The following is a 12,843-nucleotide window of genomic DNA, read 5'->3' as shown; positions in this document are numbered from 1 at the left end:
CTTCTTCTATACACTAATCAATCTTAATTTGTCCATAAATCTTTCTAACAAAGAACATACTACTGATGAACCCAACACTTGCACAACAAAGGAAAACCAACAATGAAATGACAATGGAATAACCAGTGTACAACACAAACGAGGTCAACCCAGCCAATTTTTCACCACCGGTGAGGAAGATGGAATGAATAAACACATAGAGCGCACATCCTCCACCAATGAAAATGGATCTCCATTGCCATTGATAGTTTTCTGAGCACAATGTATAGTAAACCATAAGAATAGTGATTAAGCTTGTAGTCATAATCATTAAAAGGAAGCAAAAGAACAAGAAACCAAACATGTAGAAAATCTTGTTGAACCATAATGATGAATAAATAAAGTACATTTCGACAGCGATTGAACCGAATGGGAAGATTCCGCTAATGAGTGTGACGGGGATCAATTTCAAATACCATGGTTGTTGAGGAATTTGTCTTGGAATTTGGTTGGTCCTGACTGGCACATCCAACAAAGGTCTCTTTGACGCAAGGATTGAGCCAACAACTGATAATGGAATGGAAATGATGAACCAAATAACAATAATTGCAACCATTGTACCAATAGGGATGGCACCTGATGAATCAACTGAGATCAAAAAGAAATTGAGAAACACAAACACAGCAAATAAAATACCAGGCACAAGAACTGGAGTAAGGAGTAAATTCAACTTCCAATTGTCACCACCAAGGAACCTGTACAAGTATCCCGATACGTATGCCGACACGAAACTACTCAAAATGTAGAGCACAAATGAAAACGTCGACAATGCTCCTCTGTTTGATGGCGACAACAATCCAAACAAGGCAAAGAAAATAGTGACAAACACCATAAAGAATATTTGGGCACCACTTCCAACAAGTACCGACAACAACAATCTTTGTGGTGGTGGTCTAAACACATCACCATGGACCAATTTCCAACCACTTTCATCAGTGATATCCTCATCCAAATTAACCTCATTATACTTGACAATGTCATTTTTCAAAGTTCTCAACAAAATATTGGCGATAACAATACCCAAAATCAACACAATCAATGAGAAATTGATCAAGGAAAACCATTGGATCTTTGGATCATAAACATGCAAATATTGATCCCATCTGGTTGCCCATGCAATTTTACTCTTTTCGAATTTAACAGAATAAGTGAATAGCACAGGGGTGTCTTTCTCTTTACTCAAACTAATTGGCTTCAAGTCACTTGCACACAACGCATCTGGTGCTGAGTCTTCTGGCAAAGCAGATCTATCCTTGGATTGAGGCGTAGCCGTGATACCAACAACTCGGTAATTCTTGCCATCGCCCTTCTCATGATACATGATGTTCAAATCAAAGTGGTTAAACAATACGGCTTGGTTATCAGGATCAATTGCACCAATATCAAATCCTGTGCCGTAAAATTCCGAGTGCGTTCTTAAATCCTCAATAATTCTAGCCACTGGCAATCCATCAACAAGCCAATTATAACTGTATCCAGCTCTAATGTTTCTATTGACAAATACCGAGTCCGATTTGGGATAAGTTGAAGTACACAACGTCTTACATTCAACATCCTTCAACATTTCAATTTGGAAAGGTGAGTTGAAAATACGATCACCAAAAATAATTGATCCCAACGATTCCAGCTGCTTGACTGGGCCTCCTTCGGGTTGACAAAAGTGGAATTTAGGGTAATAGTAATCATATGAGTATACATACGTCGATGTAGTGCCCTTGCCTAATGCTCCATGATGTAATGCTGGCGTTAAATGGTTCACGTATAATGGTATTGATTGGCCTTCTTTGTAATCGGTGGGTGCAACTCCAGGTAAGTAAAACGCACTGCCCAAGCTGGCAAGTAGCGTTAGAGCAAGTATAAATGTATCTAGCATTTAGTGTGGTAAGGAGGAGTCCTAATTAGATTGATTGTTTTGTTATATTTTGTTTTCTTGTATTTTTTTTTTACAAAAAGTTCTGATCTCTCGACAAAAGTTTTCAGGAACAGAGTGTGAGAGAGGAAAAAAATTTGTTTCATTCTCTTTCTCTTTCTTTCTCTTTGTTTTTGTTTTTGTTTTTGTTTTTGTTTTTGTTTTTGATTTGTTGTGAGAAGGATAATTTTAGCTAAGCCATGAATGCGGTCACCACCACTGGGAATTAGCCAGCGCTGGCTTCACGAGGGAAAACTTTATGAGTACTGGGTGAAAACACCAATTGATATACGATCACAGCTAGAAAACAATCGCTACGAAGTACGCTATTCGTTATTCCTATCCATATACTAGCAAAAAGATGTACTCTATAACAAAAGGAGGAATGGGAGGGTGTGAGCAACACCACATTGGTCTTAATAACGAGGTGCACGCTTCTTCACTTGATCAGTAAGGCGTCTTATCTCCAACAACTTTTCCGCGTGTAATTTCTCATTCACCATGTAAGCTGGACGAACTGGAGAATAATCACACGTCAAATTCAACCGTTGACAATGGCCGCATTTCGGTTGCTCTTCGTTACATCCTTTGTGGCGAATTCTGCATGTCCAGCATCCAGACTTGGACCTAATGACACATTTTCTTTTCTTTGCGACGCCATCAGGACCTCGTTGCACGCGTTTTCTCGATTGTGGGGTCCTTGAAGCTTCGTGAGGTAGATACTCCTCGTCAGAGTCGTACCCTTTCAGCCTTGCTCGTTTGGAAAGTGAGCTAGTCGTTTCGCTGGTGCTTGCTTTGCTTTTTGATATTGTAGCATGCAGCTCTTTCTTGGAGGTTGTAGCTCGGTGCTTCTTCCCTGTGTTTTTAAACCTATGTTTCTTCTTTGTGGGTAGAGAAAGACGCCTTTTCTTTGTTCTACCAAGGCAGTCTTCTCCACATGTGATAGGAAGCTTCTTGTTTATTCTCACACCAAGGCAATCAATATTTAAAGCTTCATCGAGAAGCTTGCTTGGTAGCTTTATAGTTACAATGTATTGATCATATTCGCTGCTGTTATCCTCCTCATAGTCTTCACAATGTTCATCACCTCCCACAGACACCTGCGAAGCGTCTGACTGATCCTCTTCTTCAATCAAATTGACATCCAGTAATCCAGCCACAGCATTCACACCGTAATATCCAATTTGACTTTGGTAATCGCCATTTGCATCTTGCCTCTCCTTCTTTGGTGATACTGGGTTTATGATCAGCTCGATACTCATCACTGATGAAGTATTGCTTTTTTTCCAGCTTGTGTTGGCCTCAAAATTAACACTTGCTTCTTGGGCTTGTGATGCACCATACTCTTGATTCAACTTTGTCCTGACAGTTGAGTTTCGACGAATTATAGGACTCTCAGTAAACGAGCTAGATCCATAAATGTGTCTATACACCTCATTAGATTTAGCAAGATCATCAGGTAAAGCACACACAACAGGCGAACTTCCCTTCATCGCAGAACTATGACCCATCTTCGAAACAAAAGGTGAGCTGCAAATCATATTAACCCTTGGTGTTCTCATGTTTGGCAACAGCTGAGCATTACCACCATTCAGATCCAATGCTGTTCCTGGTTCTGGCAAAACTCTTGGAATCATGCCTTCATTGATGATCCTAAAATTGGAGTTTCGAAGAATGCACTGGCTGTACTCTTCCAAGGGTGGATAATTGACTCGAGTTGGCGTGTTGTCCACATCAATGCTAAAGGAACAAGACTCAAGTTCCATGGATGAATTCTCTAATCCCGAACGGTTTCGTACAGGGCTAGTGTCTCGTATATGACTCTCTAACAAGTAACTTCTAGATTTGATCATTTGTTGATTACCCTCTAGAATGATTAACATGAGGAGAAAAGGGGTGTGGAGGAGAGGGGCGTGGAAGGACATTTTGGTTGTCAAAACTTTGTTGGAGGTACAGTTTTGCAACCAAATTTGGTGAAAAGTGCACGCCCTGTGGAACATCGTGTTTGTTCTTACGTCACTGTGCAACGTCACCATTTTTCATATGGATAAACAGTGGTGGACAAAGGTGAGTAATATAAGTTTTCTTCTCTGTATTAGCTAGTTGTGTTGGCACTAACAAAAGTCAAGATCCAATTTAAACAAGTCAATAGATTCTTACAACTCTGGGTCCATTCCGAATTTGAAGTGACTCGTATACTTCTACCACCAATAGTATCCTTGAAAATCTTGTACGGCAACTCAAGCTCAGCATCTATTTTTTTCAATTGCAACTCAACTAGTGCAACAATATCCAACAATGCAATCATTGCCACGTCCATTTTATTAAAATTGAATAGCCGGCCCAAGGTAAACTCATCCGAAGAGTACAAATTGAGAATCTTCTTTTGCCGAGCCCCATTTTCCTCAACATCAGTAAACTTGACAATGTGTGATTGTGACCCCATGGGAACCAATTTGTAATTCTTTAATCGTAGATCAAGACGTTTAGTTATTAATGTGAGTAGTAACACTATCTGTCCTAATGCAGCATTGACTTCAGGCCAGACAATTTTGTAACCTATGCGAAACCCATTGATCATGGCATACTTGTCGTCAATCTTGATATTAAACATTAGCTTGTAAATGTTGGAACTTCGTAAATTGTCCAAGTGGTTCAAGTGGATGTTGTAGGACGCCTTGAGCTGTTCTAATTTAGTCTGCTTATCGCCAAGATCAAGTTGTAGTTCGTTTCGAAGTCTAAGGATATCATTTACCTGGTTGTTGTTTATTGATTTCAACTCCTCCTCATTTGATCGTACTCGTGACTCCAAACCCCTTCGAGTAAACTCCAACTCTCTCAACTCACTGAGCCGATCCTGTTCCAAATCTGTTAACCTTTTGAATTCATTTAATGATTGTTGGAGGTTTTTCTCCAATTCTTGGACATCAAGTTGGACCTTTACTTTACCATCTTCCTGGTACAAATTCAACCGCTGATCTTGCATTTTTAATCTTTTCAAAAACGCTAAATACTGATCTTTTTCCTTTTGCGATTGGTCAAATTTCAATTGGTAATTCTCCAATAGCAAATTGGCACAATCATGACTAAGCGGGTGTTCAATATCTTGAGTATTTGATAAAATGTTGAAAATATTTTCCAAAACCTTGATACGGCTCGATAATCTGAGTTCAAATCCTTCTTCCTCTTCAACTGGCTCGGTTTGCTTTTCGGCATCCAGCCCATTGTCTTCTTCGTCCACGACTAAATACGAATTTATATCTGAATTGGAATTTGATTTCGTTAGATGAGAATCCAGCTCCTCGTCACTTCTTTCATCTTCACTATCAAAGTAGTTCTTGTAGTGCATTGGCTTGGCTTGTTTTGGAAGCTGGCTATAAAGTTCTAACTTGTCGGTGGATAAGTAATCACGGGGGTTTAGTTCACTCAATTGCTCATTTTCAACTTTGTCGAATTCTTTATTCTGCTTTGTGTTGACAATTAGATTAAGTTGCGATGGGTTGAGTCGTTTTAAGCTATCATCTAGTATAACTTGGTTGTCACACTCGCTGCAAGTGTATTGGTCATTGCCCATTGTTAATGAAAGAGGTAATAACATAGGAAAGTTTTGGAGATTTGAAATGTGTTTATGATTAAGATGCGCTACCAGATAAGCACAACCTAAAAAGATGATGTTCAAAAGGGTCAATCCAACAGCAATCTCCCTGAAAGTTGGAAGCTATTGGGAGATAGATCGAGATAAATAGATAGATGGATTTTAGGTACCTGAGCACTCATTACTAACCATATGTTGATGCATTGCGGTTGCTAATTCACTAATAAATTGTCAGGGTGAAACAAGGCACCTAAAATTGCCAGCATTTGAGAGTCAACCACAAAATGCAGAGGCTAATTCTGGTGTTATCTTCCATATTTATGTCGTTGCAAATCAGTAGAGTCAGTTTTCTGCGTAGTTGGTAGCATGACGTTGTGCAAAGCGTCGCCCTTTTTTGCAACGAGCCCTCTGAACCATCTCACGAGAGAAAAAAAGTAAGGAAAAATTTTTTTCTCATTTCCCAACCTTTTTCCTTCTTCTTTCTAGTCAGAGTCGATTGATAATGAGTAACTAATAAAGTGTATGTTAGTGCAACCTATGGTCACTTCCTTAATGCTTTTTCCTATAAATGATGACAATTTTTTCCTAGTGTCTTTAAGATCGCAAGATCAGTGTGAGCACATGATTTCTCAAATAGACTACAACGGTATCTGAAATTGAGGACAAGCATGGGATGCCAAACGGTGTTTTTGAATTCTATACTAACTTGTGTTTCCTAGTTGATGGGGAAAAAGAACTCGAGATTGTTGAACAAGATATATCAGAAGCCCTTGCCAATTGATATTGCTGTAAAGTATGCTGTTGTTTTGAGCAATCCCATTTCTTGGATGGGATACATTTGGAATTTGTTACGCGTCAGTTTCCTAGATAGACCCGACGTTTCGAAAATTGAAGTCATTTATGACCATGGTGTATTTAGAATCGTCGACAATGATTCCATGATTAAACTATGGAGGCGGGGCTTTTTTGGTAAGGGGGTATTATCAAGGTCTGAGCCAACATGGCATGCTAGAACCGTAACACGACTCAATGCTGTTGATGCTGCAAAGTCGAATAATATTGCCATGGAGGATATCACAAAGAGTCGAAGACTCGAGAGGATTGAATTTAAACGACAAAGACAGAGGTTGCAAGACTTGCAATTGAAGCAGAGGAAAGGTTTGATTAGTGAAGCAGAGGTTAGTGAAATGACAACGTTGGATGAACGGTTGATTGAATTTAGGAAAAAGGATTTTGTCAATGTTGAAGAGGTGGAGGTGAATATTAGAGACGAAGATGCCGATATTATTGATGACAACGGTTTTGTTGTTCAATTGGAATACATGCAATTACAAGCTGTCGAAGTATTTTTCTTGCAATTTGCCCTCAACAAAATTAATGTTGATGGCATGTCATTAAGACAGTTGTTTGTTGAATGCTGTCAACAATACGATAGTTCAGCCGCAATCAAGGTGAATAACAAATTCATAATCAATTATGTTGTGTACCATTATTTCCGATCTAAAGGTTGGTGTGTGAGGTCAGGGATCAAATTTGGCACTGATTATTTATTGTACAAGCGTGGTCCACCTTTCTCTCATGCCGAATTTTGTGTGCTGGTTATGCAAGATGATTATCAACAAGACACAAGCCCTTATGATTGGTTTCAGATTTGTGCCCAAGCTCGAGTCATTGGTAGTGTAAAAAAGAACTTTGTTCAAGTGTATGTTGAGGCGCCATCGCTGGCTGAGTTTGATGAAATATTTACCGCTGCTGGTGGTGCGAACATTGATGAAGGATTGATGTTTAAGCAATTGTTGGGCAAATATAGAGTATCTGAAGTTTTATATAAGAGGTGGAATCCTAGCCGGACTAGAGATTGAATTAGACACATTGGCATTTTTGTTTACTCGCATTTTAGTGAACTCTTGTACTGTATATAAATCTCATCGTAGAACAAAAACAATCGAATTAAAATTGTACACGCTGTTATTGGAAATTAGACACGACCGAATACAAACACAGATATGTTTCCTTACAACATAGTGTTTAGGAAGATGTCTCTAGTTTACTAAGTGGCAGTCTCAATTGTATAGCTAATCGCCTTCCCCCTCCTCTCCTTCTATTACAAATGAAAGATAGAATTATAAAATTTATAATTATGGCAATAGTAATGAAAGAATTACTATTCAATTTCATTACAAATACAACAACAATCAAAAAGTGCAGTTGTATGCAGTACGATGTATGAAAGTATAAACAATAACAAAAGCAAAGAAAAGTGATGGATAAAAAAAATTTTGAAAATATAAAACCATCAAATATTTTCCCCAAAATTAACAAACTTCAATAAACAAACTAAAAAACAAAATAAAAATATAATTGATTTTTGAAACACATTGTCATAAACTCTAAACACGCGACATTGAATATTCTACGACACACCACGTAAAACCAATAACAATATGTCTAATCTACGTCATTTGATGAATTACGACGATGTTGATGATAACAACAACAATAACAATACCACTAGCACTAGCTATAATGGAATAAACAACCACAACACCCACAAAAATGCATTTAGTATAAATAACCTAATCAATGGACCAGTACCTTCTAACACTATTCCTTCTGAACTCCCCAAGCTTGAATACAATTACGCTACTCCACAACAAAGCACAATATACGGTAGCAATAGTGTCGGTAACCAAGAACAACTGGTGGACGCACAACCTACAACAGATGAACAAGCCACGCCGACGACGACGACGACGACGACGACGACGACGGACCGTATATCTCAAGAGCAAATACTATCCAGTTTTGAAAGAATCAAGACCCACTTCCCCGCAGCTAGGATTAAAAAAATTATGCAAAGTGACGAGGAAATAGGTAAAGTTGCCCAGGCAACTCCAATAATTGTCGGAAGAGCATTGGAAATTTTTATGGCCAATTTGGTTGAGGTGTCAGTATTGCAGGCAAAAAAGCAAGGGGTAAAGAGAATCACTGCGTCTCATGTTAAATCAGCAATTGAGAATACTGAGCAATTTGATTTCTTGGTTGATGCTGTTGAAAAGTATCCATCGTTGAAGAACTAGCTGTAAAGAGGTGAAAGTTTTGAAACATATTTTGAGACTGGGTTTTGTTTACAAAGCGTTTTACACAACTATGGGGAATCTTGTTCAATTCTTTTGTATATTTAATTGTATTAGGTGCGGTAGTGAACTACTCTATATAGGAGATGATATCAGACGAATTGATGATGAAGAAGAAGAAGAAGAAGAAATTGTATCACTTGTAAGACCAGAATCTTGTTGGTTGTGAGTTAACTCCGGGGGAACCATTTTTCTTTTAATTACCGAAAGCCGCCGTGGTTACTCGATTGGGAAAATTCTCGTTTTGGTTTCCATGATTGACGGGGGAAGGGGGTGTAAAATTACACCCGTTACACAAAATCTCTCCCATGATCATATGTTTTCTATTAGTAAAGATGATAGTTGTCTGGACTCTCATATACCTGGGGGGGGGGCAAAACGTCCATCGCGTAAGTTCCCAACACTCTTCAAACTTGGCAAGAGCAGAAAGGAAAGTGAAATATCTTTGTAGTGAAAGATTGTTAAACGATTTAGTGGCACGCTTCCAATTACGTATGATTCCTTTTCTTTTTTGCTTTCTCCTGCATATAACAATATTGTATTACTCCGTAAAAATAATATTCTTTAAATCTTTTGAATTCCGAACTATTTGCTTTTAGTTGCTACTACATTTCCTTATATATAAATCCTCTACCATCCCAATTGAACTTACCAATTGTTTTCTTTTCTTAAATCAACATCCCTAAAACATTATGGTACAATCAAAATCAAATACTAGTCTTGCAAACAGAAGACAATCGTCTTTCTTTTACAACTTGCCCCAGGCTGATCCTGATGTTTACTACGTTGGTGTCGATGTTGGTACTGGTTCAGCTAGAGCCTGCTTAATTGACACCAATGGTATCATTTTGGGGTTGGCCGAGAAGCCAATTACTAGGCAAGAATTGAAACCCAACTATATTACTCAAAACTCGACCGAAATTTGGAACTCAATCTGTTACTGTGTCAAGCGTTGTTTGAATGAATCAGGGGTAGACCCTCACCACGTTTTTGGTATTGGGTTCGATGCTACTTGTTCATTGGTAGCTGTTTCAGAGTCCAATGACACTCCTGAATCTGTTGGTCCAAATTTCGATGACAAGGAGGAAAACATCATTTTATGGATGGATCACAGAGCCGAGGATGAGACAAACACCATCAATGCCACTGGTGACAAATGTTTGAAATATGTTGGTGGACAAATGTCAATTGAGATGGAGTTGCCCAAAATGAAATGGTTGAAACATCATAAGCCGGGTGGAATTGACGATTGTAAATTCTATGACTTAGCTGATTTCTTGGTACACAAAGCCACTGGTACCGAAACAAGAAGTTTTTGCTCGGTGGTATGTAAACAAGGATTTGTTCCAATTGGCGTTGACGGCTCGGAAACAGGCTGGTCAAAGGATTTTTTGTTGGCAGTAGACATGCCAGAGTTGATCGAGGACAATTTTAGAAGATTGGGAGGTATTCCTGGTGTCAATGGTAAATACCTCACTGCTGGTAATATTGTTGGCAAATTGACTGACAAGTCGGCCGCTGAATTGGGATTAAGCAGTGAATGTATTGTTGGTTCGCCTGTTATTGATGCTTATGCAGGATGGGTTGGTACCGTTGCCGCTAAAGCTGAAGTGCCTGAATTGCTTGAGGAAAAATACGATGGTACTATTGGCGATGCCTGTGGCAGGTTGGCAGCAGTTGCTGGTACTTCTACCTGTCATATTGCCATGACTAAGGAGCCATGTTTTGTCAAGGGTGTCTGGGGTCCGTACAAGGACGTTATGGCTGAAGGGTACTGGTTAGCCGAAGGTGGCCAGTCAATCACAGGTCAATTGTTGGCACATGTGTTGAGTATCCATCCAGCAAATCAAGAATTGTTAAAGGCATCTGAGCAGTCAAATATTTCTAAGTTTGACTATTTGAACTCCTTATTGGAGAGAATGGTCAAGACCAAGGGAGAAAGATCAGTTGTCTCATTAGCTAAGCATATATTCTTTTACGGTGATTTCCATGGTAACAGATCCCCCATTGCTGATCCAAGAATGAGGGCAAGTTTAATTGGGCAATCGTTGGACAATTCTATTGAAGATTTGGCCTTGAACTATTTTGGTGCTTGTGAGTTTATTGCTCAACAAACGAGACAAATTGTGCAACATATGGAAGAGGCAGGTCACAATATCAAGTGTATCTTTATGAGTGGTGGTCAGTGCCGTAACGGATTATTGATGAGATTGTTGGCCGATTGTACTGGTTTGCCAATTGTTATTCCTAGGTATATTGACGCTGCTGTGGTGTTTGGTTCGGCTTTGTTGGGTGCAGTTGCCGCTGAAGAATCGGTCATTGACCATCGTTGCAATGGTCCACATTCAAAGAGAGCTAAACTGTTGGCAGAGAAGGGAGGTGCACAAGATGCACCCATTGAAATCCCAGAATCGCCATACACTGCACCTACTGCTACATCAACCACCAATTTGGCAACCATTGCTTACGCTCATTCTAATCCAAACAACGTTGATTACTTTAACCAACCAGCACAACAACAGCAACACCAAACACGCCACAAGGCCGATGATCAAGAAGATTCCGATGATGAAAACACATTGTCGTTTGGCTCCAAACAAGAAACACAAAAGGGCTTGTCACATAAATTGGCCAGTTTGGGTTTGAACAAACCATTGTCATCATCAAAGAAGGATGAACAAGAGGCAATTCCAAAAGATTCTGGAGCTTTGTTGTGGAAGATTATGCAGAAGATGACTGGACCAGGAAAAGTTATTCAACCACGTGGTGAAGATCACCCTGATAGGAAATTGTTGAATGTCAAGTACAAGATCTTTTTGGAACAATGTTATGGACAAAGGAAGTTTAGAGACGAAGTTGATGCTATAGAGAAGGAAAATTTGAAGAATAAGCAAGCTGCAAAGTAAAACAAACAACTTGGTTTATAGTAAAGACCTAGAGTGATTATTTAAACGAATTATAAATAGAAAAGAAAAGAATGATATTTAAATTGAGCAATTATAAGACTAGCCTTTTTGTAGAATGACTGATCTAATGCTTCATGGCAAATGATTGAGTAAAACTTCTATTCGTAATTTTTTTGGAAGTTGAGTAGTTTCGATGGTTCGTAACCTGGGGTTTACTAAAATTTATCCGTCTTGTCGGAAATTTTCAAAGTTAAACGAAAGTTGCTTTTACCGGACTAAAAGAAAGACTCAAATTGGTTATCTTGTATTAATTGGTGTGAAAATGATGCAAAAAAAAAAAAATATCAATTCAAGAGATTGCGCAATTACGTGTAAGCTAATACACTCCATATCGATAAGGCAGGATGCATTTATCGATTGCTACAACTTAAAATTGTGGGTGTTTTGTGTGTGTGCGATGACGAGCAGAGATGAGCGATTACGGCGACCCAGTCAGTCCTGTGAATTCTGTGGCGCTGAGATTTGTGTTTTTCGCTCCAAAAAGTCCTTCTCAAGTGAAAGAAAAAGAAAAGAGCATAAGAAAAAAACTTCATTTACGATCAGATTTAAACTGTTGTTGATCTTATCGGTAAAGTTGTTCATTTGTAGATCGTGAGAGAGCCAGGTGCGAAAAGCGAGGACGAACACTTAGAAGCTTCCCCTCATATAACGAAATACCCTCAAGATCTCAGCTTTATTGTTCTGAACCAGGTAGCTCTGTCTCTTCTATATCTATCCCTGCATAAAAAGAATCCTGATGACGTTTTATGGCAAATTGCACGTGACTAATGGTAATTTCGCAATCAAATTAAACAATTTGCCTCCAGCAGAAAAAAATAAAAAAAAAAAATCTTAATGATTGTCTTGTACTGCCAAATACACTATTATATTAAAAATGATTACGTAAACTGTGGAAGAGAAATTGCAGCCACAGCTGAGTTGCAATTTAAAAAACAAAAGGAACAAAAATGAAAAAAAAAAAAAAATTAAAAATTAGATTGAATTACAAATCAAACAAGTAGCAAACGGTCTTTGTCTATACGCCATTGGCGACGATATTGAAAAATTAAAGAAAAAGTTCTTAGTACTTTTCCATTCATCTTACTTTTAAAGAACAAGCTTCAGTTAATTTCTTGGTTTGACAAGCTTATAATATCGTCAAGGAGCTATATAAAAAAGGACGAATATCGACAATTGAAAAATTTCAATACCGTTTTA

General features: G+C 38.6%; 6 protein-coding genes across 6 annotated transcripts; 3 read left to right on the top strand and 3 right to left on the bottom strand. All coding sequences in view use genetic code 12, as the record gives it.

Annotated features, from left to right (window-relative positions):
• Positions 1-13: 13 nt before the first annotated feature.
• Positions 14-1,912, bottom strand: EMP70 (Emp70p; the record flags this gene model as incomplete). The annotated part of the gene is made up of 1 exon (XM_051816682.1): positions 14-1,912. One exon carries the CDS (start codon positions 1,910-1,912, stop codon positions 14-16), a length of 1,899 nt encoding a protein of 632 aa, XP_051669981.1.
• Positions 1,913-2,364: 452 nt separating this feature from the next.
• UME7 (DNA-binding transcriptional regulator) lies at positions 2,365-3,801 on the bottom strand (the record flags this gene model as incomplete). Its single annotated transcript, XM_051816681.1, has 1 exon — positions 2,365-3,801. The coding sequence occupies one exon, from the start codon at positions 3,799-3,801 to the stop codon at positions 2,365-2,367; it is 1,437 nt and encodes a 478-aa protein (XP_051669980.1).
• Positions 3,802-4,043: 242 nt separating this feature from the next.
• Positions 4,044-5,546, bottom strand: CANMA_004406 (beclin 1; the record flags this gene model as incomplete). The annotated part of the gene is made up of 1 exon (XM_051816680.1): positions 4,044-5,546. One exon carries the CDS (start codon positions 5,544-5,546, stop codon positions 4,044-4,046), a length of 1,503 nt encoding a protein of 500 aa, XP_051669979.1.
• Positions 5,547-6,265: 719 nt separating this feature from the next.
• On the top strand, positions 6,266-7,405 carry SEN2 (tRNA splicing endonuclease subunit; the record flags this gene model as incomplete). Its single annotated transcript, XM_051816679.1, has 1 exon — positions 6,266-7,405. The coding sequence occupies one exon, from the start codon at positions 6,266-6,268 to the stop codon at positions 7,403-7,405; it is 1,140 nt and encodes a 379-aa protein (XP_051669978.1).
• A 582-nt stretch (positions 7,406-7,987) lies between these two features.
• On the top strand, positions 7,988-8,623 carry HFL2 (negative cofactor 2 transcription regulator complex subunit; the record flags this gene model as incomplete). The annotated part of the gene is made up of 1 exon (XM_051816678.1): positions 7,988-8,623. The coding sequence occupies one exon, from the start codon at positions 7,988-7,990 to the stop codon at positions 8,621-8,623; it is 636 nt and encodes a 211-aa protein (XP_051669977.1).
• Positions 8,624-9,372: 749 nt separating this feature from the next.
• Positions 9,373-11,586, top strand: CANMA_004403 (putative phosphotransferase; the record flags this gene model as incomplete). The annotated part of the gene is made up of 1 exon (XM_051816677.1): positions 9,373-11,586. One exon carries the CDS (start codon positions 9,373-9,375, stop codon positions 11,584-11,586), a length of 2,214 nt encoding a protein of 737 aa, XP_051669976.1.
• Positions 11,587-12,843: the final 1,257 nt, after the last annotated feature.

The sequence above is a fragment of the Candida margitis genome (assembly GCF_024628925.1).
Source record: "Candida margitis strain CBS 14175 chromosome Unknown scaffold37, whole genome shotgun sequence".
Classification (NCBI taxonomy): Eukaryota; Fungi; Ascomycota; class Pichiomycetes; order Serinales; family Debaryomycetaceae; genus Lodderomyces; species Lodderomyces margitis.
This window is presented reverse-complemented; position numbering and strand designations above follow the sequence as displayed.